This window comes from Trachypithecus francoisi, unplaced genomic scaffold, assembly GCF_009764315.1.
Source record: "Trachypithecus francoisi isolate TF-2019V2 unplaced genomic scaffold, Tfra_2.0 Lachesis_group20, whole genome shotgun sequence".
Taxonomy (NCBI): Eukaryota; Metazoa; Chordata; class Mammalia; order Primates; family Cercopithecidae; genus Trachypithecus; species Trachypithecus francoisi.
In genome coordinates this window covers 62,816,322-62,838,270 of record NW_022681466.1, presented here as the reverse complement: position 1 = coordinate 62,838,270, position 21,949 = coordinate 62,816,322, and the positions used below count along the sequence as shown (strand labels likewise).

The 21,949-nt window shown below is 44.5% G+C and overlaps 1 protein-coding gene across 5 annotated transcripts in view; it reads right to left on the bottom strand.

Moving 5' to 3' along the window:
- Positions 1-21,949, bottom strand: part of STX8 (syntaxin 8) — a 341,865-nt gene that overhangs the window by 245,165 nt on the left and 74,751 nt on the right. For all 5 annotated transcript variants that reach the window (XR_004430829.1, XR_004430830.1, XM_033184567.1 and 2 more), the window contains exon 6: positions 7,793-7,885. Coding sequence is in view for 3 of the 5 variants with exons in the window: in XM_033184567.1 (XP_033040458.1) it covers positions 7,793-7,885 (93 nt within the window). In the remaining 2 variants the exon portion in view is untranslated. The remainder of the gene's footprint in view (positions 1-7,792; positions 7,886-21,949) is intronic.

The following is a 21,949-nucleotide window of genomic DNA, read 5'->3' as shown; positions in this document are numbered from 1 at the left end:
TTCGTCAATGCCAAACAAACAAAATGCTCTAATGCAATTTAGCAGCCATGTAGTAAACCCTTTCTACATGTTCTTTTTTTTTTTTTTTTTTTTTTTGAGACGGAGTCTCGCTCTGTGCCCCAGGCTGGAGTGCAATCTTGGCTCACTGCAAGCTCCGCCTCCCGGGTTCACATCATTCTCCTGCCTCAGCCTCCTGAGTAGCTGGACTACAGGCGCCTGCCACCGCGCCCGGCTAATTTTTTGTATTTTTAGTAGAGACGGGGTTTCACCGTGTTAGTCAGGATGGTCTCGATCTCCTGACCTCGTGATCCACCCGTCTCCGCCTCCCAAAGTGCTGGGTTACAGGTGTGAGCCACTGCGCCCGGCCTCTACATGTTCACTTTAGGTAGCTATAGTGATCCTGATTTCTGGAAAAACATGTAAAATAACAGTTTCTGAAGCCTTATTCATATTCACTAATTTAACAAATATCATCATTATCACTATTTGCCATGTGAGTTAGCACTAGCGATCTAACAATGAATAGGATAGAGTGCCTCCCTTCAAGGGGCTTCTAGTGCAGTGGAGAACACAGACAAGTAAATGTCAATCAGTGAGCGAGGGATGCTATGACTAGGGAAATACAGGATTCTAGGGGAGCACGAAAGAAGGAAAAATTTCTTACAGAAAATGATGCCCAACCTAAGCTAAAATAAAAATAAATAAGACAGTAGCTAAAGCAAGATGTATGAAGGGTTGAAGGAGGGAGCAGAGAGGGAGGAATAGTAATTGGCAGAGGGGGAAGGTGTTCCAGGCACTGGGAAGAGCTTAATGAAAGCATCAGAGGGTCAGGCGTGGTGGCTCACGCCTGTAATCCTAGCCCTTTGGGAGGCCAAGGTGGTAGATTGCCTGAGCTCAGGAGTTCGGGACCAGCGTGGGCAACATGGTGAAATCCTGTCTCTACTAAAAATACAAAAAAATAAAAAAAATCAGCCGGGCGTGGTGGTGTATGCCTGTAATCCCAGCGACTCGGGAGGCTGAGGCACAGGAATCGCTTGAACCCAAGAGGTGGAGGTTGTAGTGAGGCAATATCATGCCCCTGCACTCCAGCCTGGGCAACAAAGTGAGATTCTGTCTCAAAAAAAAAAAAAAAAAAAAGTATCAGAGGCCAGGCCTAGCATTCCGGTGCAACGGATGAAGTGGGTCAGTATGGTGGGGTGTGTAATTCCAGTGACAGGGAATGCAATGACTAGATCACTGAGAACCAGTCTGGGCTTTATCAGGAAGGCACTGGGAGACCAACTTAAAATTAATAATGTAGCTAGGTGTGGTGGCACATGCCTGTGGTCCTGGCTAGCGGGGAGGCTGAAGCAGGAAGATTGCTTAAGCCCAGGAATTCAAGTCCAGCCTGGGCAACATGGCAAGACCCTGTCTCTTAGAAAAAAACCTAATAATGTAATAAGATCTGTGTTCTGAAGACAACACTCATACAAGGCTGAGAAGGAAGTAAGACACGAGGCAAGGTAGCAGGCTACTGCAGTCATCTAGCTAAAGGATGACAGTGGTCCAGACGACAGGGGCGGTGAGGAACCAGTATGAACAGATTCTGGTGATATATAGCAAGCACAGCTGACAGGACTGGGTGACTCACCTCATGAGGAAGGAGTAACTGGGCAGACAGAGAAGGTATTCATGGAGAGGGGATCATTGGGCCTGGCTTCTATTACATATATACATACACCTATTCTGCTTCATAAATAAAACAGAAATAACTCTCAGTAAAAAATGTAGGCCTGCTGTTGTTCAAATTAGAAAGGAGAACAATAAGTAAACCAGATAGTGGGTCAGGCACAGTGGCTCACGCCTGTAATCCCAGCACTTTGGGAGGCCGAGGCGGGCGGATCACCTGAGGTCGGGAGATTGAGATCAGCCTGACCAACATGAAGAAACTCCGTCTCTATTAAAAATACAAAATGAGTCAGGCGTGGTGGCGCACGCCTGTAGTCCCAGCTACTCGGGAGGCTGAGGCAGGAGAATCACTTGAACCTGGGAGGTAGAGGTTGCAGTGAGCCGAGATGGCGCCATTGCACTGCAGCCTGGGCAACAAGAGTGAAACTCTGTCTCAAAAAAAACAAAAACTACATAGTAACTCAGAGAGAAAAAATAGGCAACTTAGAGGCTTGATCCAGGAGTTCTAAATCTGACCAGTAGGAGTTGCAGCAAGAGAAAATACAGAAAAACAGAAGGAAGGGAATGACAAAAGAATTTCCCAGAATGGAATCTCTAGATTGTAAGGGCTGTCAAGCATCCAACACAATGAATGAAAATATACCTGCTTTGAGGCACGCTCATAAATAAAAGATCCTAACATGTTCCAGAGAGAAGGAAATAAGTCACCTATACAAGATCAACAAGAATCATGATAACGAAGGGCCTAAAAGGAACAAGACCCCAGTGGCAATGGGAATAGTCCAGTATGCACCGAGATCTTAGATTACAAACAGCATTTCCCAATAAAAGGAACCAGGGATCCTTGAAGGAACAGCAGATTCCAGGGATAGGATAGAGAAAAAAGGAGAGCTTGAGACATTTTATGCTTCCAGAAAGCAAGGAATTGCTCATAGATTGTCAGGAAAACATCCAAAAGGACTGGCCAGTTTGGGATATTTGGGCATCAAAAGGATGGCGAAGACCTGCGCGCACCAACAGAGATTTGTTCTTCGTGCGACGTCATCCATCAGATCGTGCCTCTAGGATTCTTTGTGGTGTGATTCTTTGCGGTGGCTCAGACCAAAAGGTCTCAGAACACCAGTTCTGTTCATTTTCTTGTTTTAGTGTTCTTTTTAAGAAGCTCTGCTGGGGGTGGTGGCTCAAGCCTGTAGTCCCAATACTGCGGGAGGCTGAGGTGGGAGGATTGCTTGAGCTCAGGAATTCAAGACCACCCTGGGCAACACAGGGGCACCAGACCCCCATCTCTATAAAAAATAAGTTGAAATTAGCCAGGTGCTGTGGTGCACGCCTGTAGTCCTAGATACTCAGGAGGCTGAGGTGGGAGGATCACTTGAGCCTGGGAGATGGAGGATGCAGTGAGCCGTGACTGTGCCACTACACTCCAGCCTGGGCAACAGGGTGAGACCAGAACCACAACTCTGGGTTCTGGAGCAGTGCTAGGTGGTTAGTCATGAGCCCTGTGTGCCCTCCCACCCATAGAGGCCACCTGGAACTGAAGAGCACTAGAATTTGTGGCTGTAAGAGGGGACGTCATCCACTCAGCGCTCCACTCGCCACGCCCCTAGTCAGTGGCCATTAGGGTCTGTCATCACTGGGATTCTCACTTCACTGCTGATCCGTTTCCTCGCTTGGCTTGGTCACTGGCAAAGGAACAGGGTAATTACTGGGGTTGGTCGGGCCCTTTTTAATTCTCTATGAGAAGATTAGAAACTGAATTCCAAAACTGAAGATAATTCAACCTTTCAGCTTTGTGGTTATGCTCTAAGTACAACGTATTTTGCTAGTAAGATTTTGAGACTTGATTCCAAAATGACCTAGCCTATTGTTTTCCTCATTTAATGAAAACCAACAGAATAATTCAGCAGGCCGGTCAATCACATGCAGATATTTGCAGTCAACATGCTGCCCTTTTCCAGTGCCCCTGACTCCAGATGGGACTGCAACCCCATTCTTAACACCTACAGCTATCACGGCCTGTTTTCACTCCAACAAAAGGAATAAAAGCTGATGATAGTCCTGGCAGGGATATAGTTTTTTATCCTCAGTGAGTCTCTGTTCCTGTGACAGAAAATGGCTGACTCTGCCCTATCTCTGAGGAGCAAATGTGCACATTAGCAAACCACCAGCATAGCTGCCTTCTCTCCGGGAGGCCACCACAGAGGAAACCAAGTTTGCATTGGCAACAAATGGAAAAATACCTCCTATGTGTATATGTACACATGTAGCCATCCGGGTATGAAATGGAGATGAGGATAGGGGAGGCGTGGAGGAAGCAGCAAAAGGGATGGGGGCAAAATGTGTGAGTCGAAGGACCTCTGACGGTGACTGTGATGCTGTGTATATACATGTCACCATGTGGATGTGCTTCTGTGCATGTGGGGGGTGTAGATCTGTAATGTGAGTGTATGAGAACCAATACAAAGTACAGCACTAAATACATTCTCCGCATATTCAACAAGGGCACTGGTTCTCAAATTTGGCAGCACCTTGAAATCATCTGGGAAGCTTCAAAAACTACTGATGCTTGGGCCCCACCCCAGAGGTTGTGACTCACTTGGTATAAATTACTGTGGTGGGCCGGGCGCAGTGGCTCCTGCCTGTAATCCCAGCATTTTGGGAGGCTGAGGCGGGTGGATCACCTGAGGTCAGGAGTTTGAAAACACAGCCTGGCCAACAGGATGAAACCTCGTCACTACTAAAAATACAAACTTAGCCAGGCGTGGTGGCGGGCGCTTCTAATCCCAGCTACTTAGGAGGCTGAGTCAGGAGAATCGCTTGAACCCGGGAGGTGGAGGTTGCAATGAGCTGAGATCACACCACTGCACTCCAGCCTGGGCAACAAGGGCGAAACTCCGTCTTAAAAAAAAAAAAAATTACTGTGGTAGACAGAACAATGGCTCCCTAAAGATGTCCAGATCGTAGTCCCTTGTGTCTGTGAATATGCTAGGTTAAATGGCAAAGGAGCCATTAAGCTTGTAGATGGAATACGGGGTGCTCATCAGCTGACCTCAAAATGGGGAGGTGATCCTGGATTATCTGGGTGGGCCCAATGTCATCACATGGGTCCTTAAAAGTAAAAGAGGGAGGCAGCAGTCAGAGGCAGAAGTGATGCCACATGAGAAGGACTCAACCTACTGTTGTCTTTGAAGACGGAGGAAGAGGTCATGGGCCAAGACATGTGGCCGCACCTCTCAAAGATGGAAAATCAAAGACAAGAATTCTCCCCTACATGGTCGAGAAGGAACAGCCACCATGCCCATGCCTTAGTTTTAGCCCAGTGTGACTCACATCAAACTTCTGGCCCACAGAACTGTAAGACATTAAGAGTGCGAGTGTGTGTGTGTGTGTGTGTGTGTGTGTGTGTGTGTGTGTGTGTGGTAAGACAGAGTCTCGCTCGGTCACCCAAGGTGGAGCGCAATGATGTGAGCTCACTGCAACCTCTGCCTCTTGGGTTCAAGCCATTCTCCTGCCTCAACCACCCAAGTAGCTGGGACTACAGGCTCCCGCCACCACACCTGGCTAATTTTTGTATGTTTAATAGAGGTGGGGATTCACTACGTTGGCTAGGCTGGTCTCAAACTCCTGACCTCAAATGATCCACCCACCTCGGCCTCCCAAAGTGCTGGGATTACAGGCACGAGCCACTGCACCCAGCCTTGTGTTGTTTTAAGTCACGAAACCAGTGGTAATTTCTTACAACAGCAATAGAAAACTAACATACTTCAACCTGAGGAAGCTAATTTTACAAATCAAATTAAAAAAATGAAAACAACAACAAAAAAAGAAAACTAACACAGGTATGGCCTGGTCTCTCAGAGTTTTAAAAGCACCCCAGATGATTCTAATATGCAGCAAAGTATGATAATGACTAAACCAGAGGAAAGACAAGATAAAGACATGTGGCGTGATTGCCTTGTGCTGGACAAAGAAACAATGCTTTCATCTGGGAATTTAGTAATTCATCCCACCAAATTATGCACCATCACTTGTTAGCCATCTACCCACAGGCCACAGGCACTGCAGCTTACCTGCACATATATCACAATACATGATCATCAGTTTGGTGGCTGGTGTCCTCTCTAGTCTCACCCATTGAATAGGCTAAATTTCCTTGAGATGAGGAACAATTACATACCAGATAGGCAGATTTTCTATAAAGCTTACTTCCCTTTTTTTTTTTTTTTTTTTTTGGGAAATGGAGTCTCACTCTTTCACCCAGGCTGGAGTGCACAATCTCGGCTCACTGCAACCTCTGCCTTCCAGGTTCAAGCAATTCTCCTGCCTCAGCCTCCCGAGTAACGGGGATTACAAGCACATGCCACCATGCCCGGCTAATTTTTTGGTATCTTTAGTAGAGACGGGGCTTCACCATGTTGGCCAGGCTGCTCTCGAACTCCTGACCTCGTGATCCACCCGCCTCGGCCTCCCAAAGTGCTGGGATTACAGGAATGAGCCACTGCACCCGGCCTATAAATACTATACTTCTTATCAATACTTACTTATCTTATCAATACTATCACTTAAGGAATTGACCAATAACTTAATTATATGCAAATACATAAATTGGTCTGTTCATGTTGGTACCATCAGGACAAGAACTAAGTTGTCCTCTCTGTGCTGAAACTATTAGAATTGTAAAGAGAGAAGACTTCTCCATTGAGTTTAGTAACCTATTTGTTTGTGACATGATAAACAGATGGAATTGATTTATGACAGATAAATGGAACAGCACTATAGGAATAAATTAACTCACCACCACACCCAGCTAATTTTTCGTATTTTTAATAGAGATGGGGTTTCACCATGTTGGCCAGGCTGGTCTCGAACTCCTGATCTTGTGATCCACCTGCCTTGGTCTCCCAAAGTGTTGGAATTACAGGCATGAGCCACTGCGCCCACCTGATAACCTTTCTTGAAAGCCATTCCATCATGGTAGTATTACTAAAAGCTAAAACCTTAGATGGAATCTTTTACCTTTTCTTTTTCTCTTCCTACTTTGTCTTCTTTAGAGAGGAAGCTGGTTTAGCAGCAAAAGCAGTCATGTTAGAATCAGAAGACGTGAGCTGGAGTTTAGCTCTGTCACTCACAACTGATGTGGTCTCAGGGGGCCCCACAGTCACTCTGAGTTTTGCCTCTCACACATGAGGAGGGTGCCGCCTTCGTGATGTTGTGTGGAGATTAAATGAAATGACATAGATGAAAGGGCTTGGCACATAGTGGAGGCTTTCCATAAATGCCAGCTTCACTGCCACTCAACGACTCCACGCTGTCACATGTCACCTCTACCCTGCAGCTGCTCCCATCTCTTCTCTTTGGCTCTGCCCTCCCCCTGAGCTCTGGTACGTCTCCCACTGCCAACCGGACACCTCCACTCAGATCTCTCACCGGCATCTCTAATTAGACACATGCAAATCAGACTTACCATCTCACCCCCAAACCAGTGTCTCCTCTCAAGTTCTTTGACTTCACCCCTAACAGTAAAACCACTGGCAATCCCGTGCATCCATATTTCTTCCCCATTCCCACTCCTACAACCTATCCAGGCCCTCCTCAAGCACAAGAGCCTTGCAGATGCCTCCACATCTTAAACTCTCTCCAATCCATCCTGCTTGCAGTTTGCAAATTCAGATTTTTTCCAACCAGACTTGTCACACCTAACACTGAACAAAGATATTCAAACCCTTTTCTGCCCTGAAGCCTAGTACACAGGATCAAAGAAGAGTAAACCCCACCGGGTGTGAGGATGACACGAGGCCCACACAGCCTCAGTGTACAAAGTGCTGAGCAATTTCATATCACTGCCACATAAAAGAAAAGCTCTTGGGATGAATGGATCATAAAACACAGTATTGTTAAAAGTAGCTACTGAGAACGGAAAACTTTTTAACCAAATTTCTTTGCATAGTATTTAACAACTATAACCTAAATCTGCCACAACCCCCACTCCAATGCATTAAACTGTAGCAGTCATTGACATTAAACCCCTTTACATGTTGTATAATATTAAACTCATTCAACGAATGCTCAAGCCTTTAGCATTTATGTCAACGGAAAATCTGGTCAATCTCAGACTTATTCTTACCATTTTGTTCATCCAATTCATTCCCAATTTCCTGCCCCATTTGTTTTTGGCGACTTATGATGGAAGAAAGGGCATCAAGGCCTGCGTCCTGTTCTGAAAGAAAAAAGAAAAACAACTAACTAGAAACTAGAAGAAAACAACTTAAAATCCATAAGTATACCCAGGCATGTAACACAACTTAATATATAAATCAGTCAGGAAAAAAGAGATAAAAGAGTTTACATTATTTGAACAAAATTTAAAAATTAAACACCTACCTGACACCTTAAACTGCTTTCCAAAAGAATTAAGATTTTAAATATGAAAAACAAAGTAAGCTTTGGAAACATGAACATTTAAACTTTCTGACACTTAATATATAAAGAGCATGTACAAATCAATAAGAAAAAGACTAAATATCCCAATTTTTAAATTTATTTATTATTTATTATTTATTTTTTTTGAGACGGAGTCTCTGTCGCCCAGGCTGGAGTGCAGTGGCGTGATCTTGGCTCACTACAAGCTCCACCTCCCGGCTTCACACCATTCTCCTGCCTCAGCTCCCCAAGTAGCTGGGACTACAGGCACCCACCACCGCGCCCGGCTAATTTTTTGTATTTTTAGTAGAGACGGAGTTTCACCGTGGTCTCAATCTCCTGACCTCATGATCCACCTGCCTCGGCCTCCCAAAGTGCTGGGATTACAGGTGTGAGCCACAGCACCCGGCATATCCCAATTTTTTTTTTTTTTTTTGAGATGGAGTCTTGCTCTGTCGCCCAGGCTGGAGTGCAGTGGCCGGATCTCAGCTCACTGCAAGCTCCGCCTCCCGGGTTCCTGCCGTTCTCCTGCCTCAGCCTCCCGAGTAACTGGGACTACAGGCGCCCGCCACCTCGCCCAGCTAGTTCTTTGTTTTTTTTTTTTTTTTTTTTTTTTAGCAGAGACAGGGTTCACCGTGTTCGCCAGGATGGTCTTGATCTCCTGACCTTGTGATCCACCTGCCTCGGCCTCCCAAAGTGCTGGGATTACAGGCGTGAGCCACAGCACCCAGCATATCCCAATTTTTTTTAATCAGCAGAGGATATAGGCAGGAACTTCACAATAGAAAAGAAAATGAATAAATAAAAGTGTTGAAATCGCTACTAATTTTTTAAAAAAACAAATAAAAAACAACTTCCTTTGGCTTATCAGATTTATACGGATTAGAAAGAACGACAATGCGTAAGCTTAATTACATTGTGACTATCTAGAAGCTCCGAAGCACTGCATAATAGGTGAATACGTTTTACTGATGGCCGCATTTCTCAAGTGTAGACTGTGACCACCTTTTTACCTGCCAATTCTTTTTTTTTTTTTTTTTTTTTTTTTTGAGGCGGAGTCTCGCTCTGTCGCCCAGGCTGGAGTGCGGTGGCCGGATCTCGGATCACTGCAAGCTCCGCCTCCCGGGTTTACGTCATTCTCCTGCCTCAGCCTCCGGAGTAGCTGGGACTACAGGCGCCCGCCATCTCGCCCAGCTCGTTTTTGTATTTTTAGTAGAGATGGGGTTTCACCGTGTTAGCCAGGATGGTCTCGATCTCCTGACCTCATGATCCGCCCATCTCGGCCTCCCAAAGTGCTGGGTTTACCTGCCAATTCTAAGTGTAGGAATGTATGTAAGAAAACATTCAGATAGCATGCAATGACAGATATACAAGGATATTCCCGGAAACATGTGTTTCCTGTGCCGGGTATCAACTTAGTGCCTCTCAGCTCCAAATTCACTCTTTTTGGCTGTTCTATGAAAAGGAACAAGCTGGGCACAGTGGCTCATGTAATCCCAGCCACTTTGGGAAGCCAAGGCAGGAGGTTCACTTGAAGCCAGGAGTTCAAAACCATCCTGGGTCAAAAGTAAGACCTCACCTCTAGAAAATTTTCTTAAAATAATTAGCCAGGCAGCTGGGCGCGGTGGCTCAAGCCTGTGATCCCGGCACTTTGGGAGGCCGAGGTGGGCAGATCACGAGCTCAGGAGATCGAGACCATCCTGGCTAACACAGTGAAACCCTGTCTCCACTAAAAATACAAAAAAAATTAGCCGGGTCTGGTGGCGGCGCTTGTAGTCCCAGATACTGGGGAGGCTGAGGCAGGAGAATGGTGTGAACCCGGGAGGTGGAGCTTGCAGTGAGCTGAGATTGCACCACTGCACTCCAGCCTGGGTGAGAGAGTGAGACTCCATCTCAAAAATAAATAAATAAGACAGGCACGACGGCATGTACTTGTAGTGTCAGCTACTTCGGAGACTGAGGTGAGAGGACTGGTTGATCATCCAAGAGTTCGAAGCTGCAGTGAGCCATGATCACGCCACTGCACCCCAGCCTGGGTGATAGAGGGAGGCTCTGTCTCTACATAAAAAATAAAAATAATTTTAAAAATTTTTTAAAAAGAAAATGAACCAAGGCCCCTTGAAGAGTTTTTCCTTTGTCAGAGTTTTTGCTTCCTGGCTCCAGCCTGCTCTCTTGGGAGGCTCCTTTAGCAACTGCAGCACCTTCAGTGTCTGGCCCCTTCAGTGCGCAGTGGCCAGCAACACCCAGAACCAGCAACGTCTCCCAGCACACACCCTCCTGGGGCAGGTTTATAACAGGAGCGCCTCCATGGAGGTTCTTCCCCATGAAGAGTTGCCCCCAGCATCCCAGAGGGCAGATCTCCAGGAGGTTCTGATAGCAGGGCACCACAGGGGCTTCTGTGAAATTCAGGGACCCTCAGCTGAGCCCTCTCTCAGCCCTTGGGGCCTGGGGCTCCTCCCTGGACACTCTGTCTCAAGCTGAGACTTGGTGACTGCACCTTATCCCTGCTAGTTCTGTATTCTTCAAAGTTATTCTGACCTCTTGTTAGCTAATACCTCATTACTCTAATCTCTGTTATAGTTAACAATTTACATTCAACTTTCCCTGTCAAGTTTCTCTCTCCCGATCAGACCCAGAGTGATATATTTATAACAGTGAAAAATTAAAAAGTACCTAAATGCCCAACAGAGATTTGTTTAAAAATTTATAGTATATCCATATAGTAAAACACTATACAGCCATTGAAAATCACATCGTTTATATATATTTTGATGTTGAAGGAAGTTCATATGTTAAGTAGAAAAGCAGGAAGCTGGGCGCAATGGCTCACGCCTGCAATCCCAGCACTTTAAGGGGCTGAAGCGGGCAGATCACTTGAGCCCAGGAGTTGAGACCAGACTGGGCAACAATGTCCATCTCTACTAAAAATACAAAAATTATCTGGGTATGGTGACGCATGCCTATAGTCCCTGCTACTCAGGGAAGGATGGATCACTTGAGCGTGGGAGGCAGAGGTCACAGTGAGCCGAGATGGCGCCACTGCACTCCAGCCTAGGTAACAGAGTGAGAATCTGTCTCAAAAAAAAAAAAAAAGATACAAAACAAAGTATAGTAAAACAGCTTTTGTTTTAAAAATGAAAACGTATTACTTTGAAACTTTTTACAAATTTAAAGAGCAAAGTGAGTTTTTGAAAATTTAAAGAAAAAGGTGAGTTTAACTCAAGTTACTCAAGATCCTTTCTTTAAAATTTAATATGTATTTTTTTAACTGGGGGTCTCGGTCATCTCTTTGTAAAAATTTTCTTCCTCTAATTTCAGGTGCTTTGAGAACACTGTGAAGCTGAGTGTAATGACTCTTGCTCACCACGCAACACGCCACATGAAGGTAACATTATACCCCTTGCAGCTTCATTTGTCTACAGGGTTTTTGAAATGACTGTTTCACATAAAGGCATATCTACAAAAGCAGAAATCACAAAGGTCTTACTCAAGGTTGCATTAACATTTACTTATATTTTTTTTCCAAGTCTTTTTATGGAATTAAACCATTAAACTTAGCTCTTTAATTCATCTGGAATTTATTTAAACTAACGGTGTGAGGTAAGAACCCCTTCATGACATTGTTTGACACTCTGAACTTTTTTTAACTATACAAATAACCTGCCGTCTTTAGGGATCATTCAAAAGGACCATTTTATAGTAAAATCACTTTATAATGAGGTCCTCTTGGTCTTTAATAACAACCTCTTGGATGGCCTCCAAGATAAATCCATCCTCAACCAAGTGCTCCTATAGGATGACTGATGTTATAGTAAAATTCTAAATGCATCTGATGAATAATCTACATATATAGGACTGAGGGTCAAGTGTCAATGTGGATTAAAAGATAAAACCATTTAAAAAGAGGAATGGAGATTCCTCCAGTTTCCATTAGGAAAAGAGTCATTAAACTCCTAAAATTGCTTTATATTTAGTAGAGACATAGATTATGAATGAAAAATACACTAATTACACTCTTTAATCTCAAACTTGACTCATTATCTGACTAGCAACCTGATGATCATCTACTACACAGGAGAAAGAGAGCTGAAAGTTCTGTTCCACTCTAATAATTTTTATAAGCTTAGCAATTCTCTCCACATCTTTAAGTGCTGCAATAAATTTTCATTTCACAATCCAAAGACACAGGAGATTCAGATAATCAAGATGCTGCAGAGGTAATAATAATCACTTTCACAACCTGGGTTTCCCCAAGTCCTGAAGAGGCATTTCTAATGGGAGGTGGTATGGCTATCTTGGAGACAAGGATCAAAACACAATGCTGCTGACTGCAAAAATATAAATAATCAAGAACCATGCATGGGCACGGTGGTGTGCGCCTGTAGTCTCAGCTATTCGGGAAGCTAAGATAGGAGGACTGCTTGAGCCCAGAAGTTCAAGTCCAGCCTGGGCAATACAGCAAGATGTCTGTCTCAAAAAGAAAAAAAGAAGAAGAAACCATACCATGTAGTTTCTTTTTTTTGAGACAGAGTTTTGCTCTTGTTGCCCAGGCTGGAGTACAATAGCATGATCTCGGCTCACTGTAAGCTCCACCTTCCAGGTTCAAGCAATTCTCCTGTCTCAGCCTCCCCGGTGGCCAGGATTACAGGCGTCCGCCACCACATCTAGCAAATTTTTGTATTTTTAGTAGAGACGAGGTTTTGTCATGTTGGCCAGGCTGGTCTCGAACTCCTGACCTCAGGTGATCCAACCGCCTCGGCCTCCCAAAGTGCTGGGATTACAGGTGTGAGCCATCACGCCCGGCCACCATGTAGTTTCTTACCAACCAAACTACCATCATGTCATAACTGCTAAAATCTGCCCTACTTTTTCACATAACCCAAGTCACTATGATATCACAAGAGGATACTCTATTAGTCATTATTCTATCTTACAATGATTTGAATTTTTAAAAATGATGGAATCATTGTTATAGATAGAATAATATCCCCCATGTCTAAGATGTCCACGTCCTAATCCCTGGATCCTATGAATATGTCCCTCACATGGCAAAAGGGACTTTGCAGATGTAATTAAAGAATCTGAGATGGGGGAGTAGCCGGCATCATCCAGGTGGACCCAATATAATCACATGAGTCCTGAAAAGCAGAGAACCTTTCCCAGCTGCTGTCAGAGGGAGTATGAAGAAGGGTCAGAGAGAGATAACTTGCTGGCTTTGAAGATGGAAGAAGGGATGCGGGAGGCCTCTAGAAGCTAGACAAAGGGAATGAATTCTCCAGAATGAGCCTCCAGAAATGAATCAAGCTAACAGCTTGATCTGAGCCCTGTGGGACCTGCATTGGACTTCTCACCTACAGAACTGTAAGATCATAAATGGGTTTTAAGTCACTAAGTTTGTGCTAATTTATGAGAGCAGCAATAGAAAACGAATACAATCTTTTTTAAAAAATCTTTTTGAAATTATTAGGTGTTTGGATACTTCCCATCTGTAGATGTTCAGAAATGCAAGATCTGGACTGTGGGAAACTAAAAGGCAAAGGCAGCTTCAAAGAAGAAACTGCGCAGAAGAAAAAAGAAGAGTTGGAAAAAGAACCTATATATTAAAGCAATTTAAGAGACATAACTAGTTGCAATGTGTGGGCCATATTTAGATTCTGCATTGAACTACTGAAAAGAAAACATCACAGCACGATCAGGGAAACCTGAACGCTGAGTGTTTGATTAGATTCAGGAAATACTGTTAACTTCTTAAGGGTGATAATGGCATGTGACTATAGTTTTCCAAACATATTTTAGACATATATTTTCGAATATCCACTGATGAAATGATATAATGTCTGGGATTTGCTTCCAAAATAACCTAGGGGCTGAGTAGGATGTGTAGGTTACTGGATGGTATATACATGTGAACAGATTGGCTATAAGTTGAAAATCACTGAGGCTGGAGGATGAGTAGGACGAAGTCATTATCTGAAACTCCCTACTACTTTTGCGTGTTTGAAATTTTCCATAGTAAAAAGTTATCAGGCCGGGCACGGTGGCTCATGCCTGTAATCCCAGCACTTTGGGAGGCCAAGGCGGGTGGACTACCTGAGGTCAGGAGTTCGAGAGCAGCCTGGCCAACATGGTGAAACCCTGTCTCTACTAAAAATACAAAAAAAATTAGCCAGGCCTGGTGGCGGATGCCTGTAATCTCAGCTACTCAGCAGGCTGAGGCAGAAGAATTGCTTGAATCCGGGAGGTGGAGGTTGCAGTGAGCCAAGATCGTGCCATTGCACTCCAGCCTAGGTGACAGAGCAAGACTGTCTTAAAAAAAAAAAAAAAGGGACATCCCTAAGAGCTGCAACCACAGTTCCTGGATTGAGTACAAGATCCAGACCCCAACGGTTGTCTTCTATGTCTTTGACATACATGAGACTTCTTCTTTTCCTATTTCTTTGCCCCAGATCTGAGCCCAGCTAGTGGCACAGAGCACCAACATATTTAAATCAAGGACTGAAATGTACAACACTTGTTTAAATCAATGAATGACCACAGAGGGCCCTCTAGGTTTACAAAAGAAAGGAATACAGTCTCTGCTAGACAGAAAGCCTCCTGGCCAATACTAGAGGGCCCTCTGAGTTTACACAGTCAAAAACGTAGTTGATGTTGTGTTGCCCAGTGACCACAGAGAAGCAATGAACCTTTCACGTTTAACATATACATGAATGAAAGAGAAGAAAATTAGGTCACCCAGGTGCGGTGGCTCACGCCTGTAATCCTAGCACTTTGGGAGGCTGAGGCGGGTGGATCATCTGAGGTCAGGAGTTCGAGACCAGCCTGGCCAACATGGCAAAATCCCGTCTCTACTAAAAATACAAATATTAGCCAGATGCGTTGGCATGCGCCTGTAGTCCCAGCAACGTGGGAGGCTGAGGCTGGACAATTGCTTGAACCCAGGAGGCGGAGGTTGTAGTGAGTTGAGATTGCACCACTGCACTCCAGCCTGGGTGACAGAGCGAGACTCCATCTCAAAAAAAAAAAAGAAAAAAAAATTAGGTCAAGCTAGATAAAAAGTTAATCACTTGGGAGGCCAAGACAGGCGGATCATGAGGTCAGGAGATGGAGACCATCCTGGCTAATACGGTGAAATCCCATCTCTACTAAAAGTACAAAAATTATTCGGGCACGGTGGCGGGTGCCTGTAGTCCCAGCTACACGGGAGGCTGGGGCAGGAGAATGGTGTGAACCTGGGAGGCAGAGCTTGCAGTGAGTGGAGATCGGGCCACTGCACTCCAGCCTGGGTGACAGAACAAGACTCCGTCTCAAAAAAAAAAAAAAAAGTTAATCACTATGTTAGAAGACTCAGAGCAAGTTTAAGAACAGATGTTTTTATTTTTGTTTTAAGATTTTAGGAAAGGAATCTTTCTAGTCTCGGTGACAGCTACAAGAAAGGGTATCTTCAAAGAGAGTTGTCCGTGAAGCTGTGACTGCAAGGGTTCAAAGGTTAGCTACTAAGATTCCCCAGTGTGAAATGGAGTCTGACTAGCCACCTTCCACAGCCCTGTTTCACACGCGAACACCAAAAGACCTAAGAACGCAGACATCTAGAACGATGGTACAATTTCCTGCTAGAGTCTGGAAAGAACATGTATAGGAAAACCATAGGACTAGATGGAGCTGATGAAGAAACCCCATCGACAGAGACCTCCTGGGTAAAGGCGGAAGGACACTTCATACTTCCCCAAGGTCCGCGATCCGTCCCACTCAGGGACAAGGGTCTACAATAACCAAAACGTTTGGAAACAAGAAACAAGTACCTTTGTTTCTTCTATTCTCAGGGATCTTTCAGGCAATTAAGTGATTGTCATCACCCACCCTTCTTCTACCTAATGCCCATTTCACGCTTCAAATCACAGCTTAAGGGGCACAGAAGCCAAATTCGCTAATTTGTGATGATGAGGCCTCGCTTCTAGGTTAGGCAAGGAAGACATTCCCTGCCTTTCGGACTATGTTCTACCAGTAAACTGTTATTTTGGGATGATGTTCAAAGTTTCTAAGGGTCAGCTAGAGTGCAGAATGGCTAAGGGATTCCACGGGCTAAAGGAAGTTAGAAATGACCTTTTATGGCTCTTTATTTTCATTTAATGCAGGACCTGGCAATGACGCAAACATAAGCCATAGCCACCTCAGCACATCGTCAAGATTCTTGAGGCAGAGAAAAGGCTAATCAGGGTTCTGTGTGAAGATTACTTCTGTTTTTGTATTTGTCCTTGAAAGCTCGCTAGCAAAGAGGAATTTCTTTTTTTTCTTTCTTTTTTTTCCCCTCAAAACAGAGTCTTGCCCTGTCGCCAGGCTGGAGTGCAGTGGCATGATCTCAGCTCACTGCAAGCTCCACCTCCCAAGTTCAAGCCATTCTCCCTGCCTCAGCCTCCCGAGTAGCTGGGACTACAGGTGCCTGCCACCACGCCCAGCTAATTTTGTTTTTTTTTTTTTTTTTGAGACCGAGTCTCACTCTGTCGCCCATGCTGGAGTGCAGTGGCCGGATCTCAGCTCACTGCAAGCTCCGCCTCCCGCGTTTACGCCATTCTCCTGCCTCAGCCTCCCGAGTAGCTGGGACTACAGGCGCCCGCCACCTCGCCCGGCTAGTTTTTTTTATTTTTTATTTTTTAGTAGAGACGGGGTTTCACCGTATTAGCCAGGATGGTCTCGATCTCCTGACCTCGTGATCCGCCCGTCTCGGCCTCCTAAAGTGCTGGGATTACAGGCTTGAGCCACCGCGCCTGGCTTAAATTTTTGTATTTTTAGTAGAGATGGGGTTTCACCACGTTGGCCAGGATGGTCTCAATCTCTTGACCTTGTGATCCGCTTGCCTCAGCCTCCCCAAGTGCTGGTGTGAGCCACCACGCCCAGCCGGAATATAGCATTTCAAAACACAAAGGTAAGATCAGTGGAGAGAAACTGACCTGCAATGTGCGTTGCCACTCCCCCTAAACTCCACCCACACCCCACCGACCAGCAGGCTTCCCAAAGGTGAGAATCTTCATAAGGAAGCTCTGTTCTGGAGACTGTGACAAACACTTTGAGGAGCATCCTCTCACATGGACCTAAAGCAACCCCGGAAAGTAGCACCTTCTCCGGGACAAGCATCCTCCTTCCCGACTGAAAACAGCTTTTCTTGGCAAAATGCAACAATGCCAGAAAATGCATGAGTATCAGCTATAAGGTGCTCCATTCAGGAACTGTGAATTCTGAAGAGTGAATGGTTGTGCTGCATGTAAAGCTGTGTTGCTTTTCACTTTTTCACTTTCCTTCAAAGATGGTAATGGGTGAAGTATGTAAAACTGAAGATGTAAGAGAGTCACAGTGTTTCACTGACTGGATAATTTCACTGTGAAAAAGGAACTCAAAATAGAATTAGATTTCTGCGTCTGCCCAAGAGGGACTGACAGGCGCCAGACTTCCTTCTGGCCTGAAACAACTGGAAAAACAAAATGCAATAGGGTAAATATACAAAACAACAGTTTTAAGACGTGGACATAAGGAAATGAAGGGTGGTGATCTGAGAGACGGGAAACAAATGAGGTGAGTTCTAAGACTGCCCCAGATTACTGCCTCACAAGAGTTCCCCAGCCATAGTGTGGGCATGGGAGAACATAGGTGGAGCCCAGCATTTTCCTTGAGTTGAGAAAAGTCCAAAGAGGCCATGGTGGTTAGAGGATGTAGGGCACAGGACCAGAGAGGACCACAGAGAGAGCACTCTGCAGACCTGCACAGGGGCCACTTTGATCCTCGAGCTGAGTGCCATTCAGAAATTAGTTGAGTTTGGCAAGGCTGCATGATCCTAGATCAATATACAAAGATCAATTGTATTTTGATACGCAACAATTAGAAACTGACCTTTTTAAAATGCTACTTAGAATAAAAGATATGAAGGCCGGGCACGGTGGCTCAGGCCTATAATCCCAGCACTTTGGGAGGACGAAGCGTGCAGATCACGAGGTCAGGAGATCGAGACCATCTTGGCTAACATGGTGAAACCCCATCTCTATTTTAAAAAATACAAAAAATTGGCCGGGCGTGGTGGCAGGCACCTGTAGTCCCAGCTGCTCGGGAGGCTGAGGCAGGAAAATGTCGTGAACCTGGGAGGCAGAGCTTGCAGTGAGCCGAGATCTCACCACTGCACTCCAGCCTGGGCGACAGAGCGAGACTCCGCCTCAAAAAAAAAAAAAAAAAAAGATATGAAATACTTAGGAATAAATAGGATAAAAGATATATAAGACATGTATAGCAAAAACTAAAAAGCATTGCTGAGAGAATTTGAGACTCAATAGTGTTAAAATATCAATTCTCCTCAAACTCATCTAAAAATTCAATGTAATCTCAATCAAATGCCCAGGAAGCTTTCTTCTGTAAAATTAAAAAGAGATTCTAAAATTCACATGGAAATGCAAAAGACCTAGAATATCCAATAAAACTGTAAAAATAAACGAAGCTGGATGACCTGTACTATCTTACTTAATGACTCATCATAAAGGTAAAAGAATTAATACAGTGTGGCACTGGTATAAAGATAAACAAATAGACCAATGGAAAAGAACAGAGAGTACAACAGAAATAGGCCCATACACGCAGCGGCTCACACCTGTAATCCCAGCACTATGGGAGGCCAAGGTGGGCGGGTCACCTGAGGTCAGGAGTTTGAGACCAGCCTGGCCAACATGGAGAAACCCTATCTCTACTAAAAATACAAAACTTAGCTGGGCATGGTGGTACTCGCCTGTAATCCCAGCTACTCAGGAGGCTGAGGCAGGAGAATTGCTTGAACCTGGGAGACGGAGGTTGCAGTAAGCCAGGATCACGGCACTGCTCTCCAGTCTGGGCAACAGAGTCTCAAAAAAACAAACAGGCTGGGTGCGGCAGCTTACGCCTGTAATCCCAGCACTTTGGGAGGCCGAGGGGGGAGGATCACAAGGTCAGGAGATCGAGACCATCCTGGCTAACACGGCGAAACCCCATCTCTACTAAAAATACAAAAAAGTAGCCGGGCGTGGTGGCGGGCACCTGTAGTCCCAGCTACTCGGGAGGCTGAGGCAGGAGAATGGCGGGAACCCGGGAGACGGAGCTTGCAGTGAGCAGAGACTGCACCACTGCACTCCAGCCTGGGTGACACAGTGAGACTCTGTCTCAAAAACAAACAAAAACAAACAAAACATGATGAGCTATCACCTCACACCTGTCAGAATGGCTATGATCAAAAAGAAAAAAGATAAGTACTGGCAAGAATGTGGAGAAAAGGGAATCCCTGCACACTGTTGGTGAGGATGTAAATTTACTGCAGCCATTATGGAAAACAGTATGGAGGTTCTTCAAAAAATTAAAAGTGATCCCAGCAATCCCACTGCTGGCATTTGTAGGCAAAGAAAACCAGACAAATACCACATGATCTCACTTATACGTGGAATCTGAAAAAAGTGAACTCAGAGAAGCAGAGAGCAGAGGAGTGGCTACCAAGCCCTGGGGGTTGGGGGAGAGATGAGGAGATGCGGGTCACAGAATACAAAATTTCAGTTAGACAGAAAGAATAAGCTCAAAAGATCTACTGTACAATAGGGTGACTAATATGCTTAAAAACTGCTAAGAGAGTAGATTTGAAGTGTTCTCACCCCAAATAAATATGCATGTGAGCTAATACACAAGTTAATTAGATTGACTTGCTCGTTCTACTATGTGTACATATTTCGAAGCAACACGTTGCAAACCATAAATATAATTTTTACTTGCAAATTAAAAATTGTTTTAAATTTAAAAAGTCATACAGCTACTATATGACTCAGTCATTCCACTTGTAGGTATTTACCTCAGAAAAAAATGCAAATTTATGTCCATACAAAGACTGATACATGAATGCAAATAGCAGCTTTCTTTGTAACAGCCAAAAACTGAAAACCACCCAAATATTAATCAACAGGTGAATGGATACACAGATTGAGGTAAATCCATAAAATGGAATACAAATCTACAATGTAAGAGTGAAACACAGGCCAGGTGTGGTGGCTCACGCCTATAATCCCAGCTCTTTGGGAGGCTGAGTTGGGTGGATCACTTGAGGTCTCAGGAGTTCAAGACCAGCCTGGCCCATATGGTGAAACCCCATCTCTACTAAAAATACCAAAAAAATTAACTGGGCATGATGGCGGGCGCCTGTAATCCCAGCCACTCGGGAAGCTGAGGCAGGAGAATTGCTTGAACCCAGGAGGTGGAGGTTGTGGTGAGCCAAGATCGTACCACTGCACTCTAGCCTAGGCAACAAAGCCAGACTGTGTCTCAAAAAAAAAAAAAAGAGTGAAATACTAATACACATAACCAGTTCAATGAACCTTAAAATAATTATGCTTAGACAAAGAAGCCAGAGCCCCTTCTTCCCCAAAAGATACATACTGTATAGTTCTATTTATATAAAATTATAGAAAATAGAAACTAATTTATAGTGACAGAAAGCAGTTCAGCAGTTGTCTGGGCATGGCGGGGAGGAACAATAGGAAGAATTATAAAGAGGCATGAAGAAAACTTTTGGGAGTAACAATTAGGTTCATTATTTTTATTGTAGTGATGGTTTCACAGGCATATACGCATGTCAAAGCTTATCAAATCATATACTTCAAACACGGGCCATTAATGATCACGTCAACTATATCTCAATAAAGCTGATTTTAGGTTTATTTTCTCCTCCTCGTCCTCCTTCCTCTTCCTTTTTATTTGTTAATTTTTTTAAAGATGGGATTTTACTATGTTGCCTAGGCTAGTGTCAAACTCCTACACTCAAGCCATCCTGTCACCTTGGCTTCCCAAAGTGTCAGGAGTACAGGTGTGTGCCACCAGGCCTGGCAATAAAGCTGATTTTAAAAAGCAGAATTGGCCAGGTGTGGTGGCTCAAGCTTATAATCCCAGCACTTTGCGAGGCCGAGACAGGCAGATCACGAGGTCAGGAGATTGAGACCATCCTGGCTAGCACGGTGAAACCCCGTCTCCACTAAAAAAAAAAAAATACAAAAAATTAGCTGGGCAACATGGCGGGCACCTGTGGTCCCAGCTACTCGGGAGGCTGAGGCAGGAGAATGGCATGAACTCGGGAGGCGGAGCTTGCAGTGAGCCGAGATCGCGCCACCGCACTCCAGCCTGGGCGACAGAGTGAGACTCTGTCTTGGGAAAAAAAAAAAAGCAGAATTAGAAAGAATAATGTATCTGTACATACTGACATTTTAAAAAGTCCATAATACATACTAAGTTTTTTGTTTTCTTTGAAATGGAGTCTCACTCTGTCGTCCAGGCTGGAAGGCAGTGGCACGCTATATCAGCTCACTACAACCTCTGCCTCCTGGGTTCAAGTGATTCTCCTGCCTCAGCCTTCTGGGTAGCTGGGTTTACAGGTGCGTGCCACCATACCCGGCTAATTTTTTTATTTTTAGTAGAGACGGGGTGTCACCCTATTGGCCAGGCTGGTCTCTAACTCCTGATCTCAGGTGATCCACCTGCCTTGGCCTCCCAAAGTGCTGGGATTGCAAGCGTGAGCCACCACACCCAGCCGACACATACTAAGTTTTAAAAAGGTGTGGAATTATATATATATGGAGAGAGCTAAATATCTCATGATTCCATTTATGTAAAGTAAGTATATTTATATTGAATATATGTATATGAATATATACAAAACGTCTAAGGAAATACATATTAATCTGTTTCTAGTTCAAGATTGGAGGACCAATATGGAGGGCTTTCATCTTATACATTCCTATATTGTTTACACTTTGTATAACAATCATGCATTACTTCTGAGATTTTACAAACATAAGAAAGTTAAAAAAAAAAAAAAAAGTAAAAA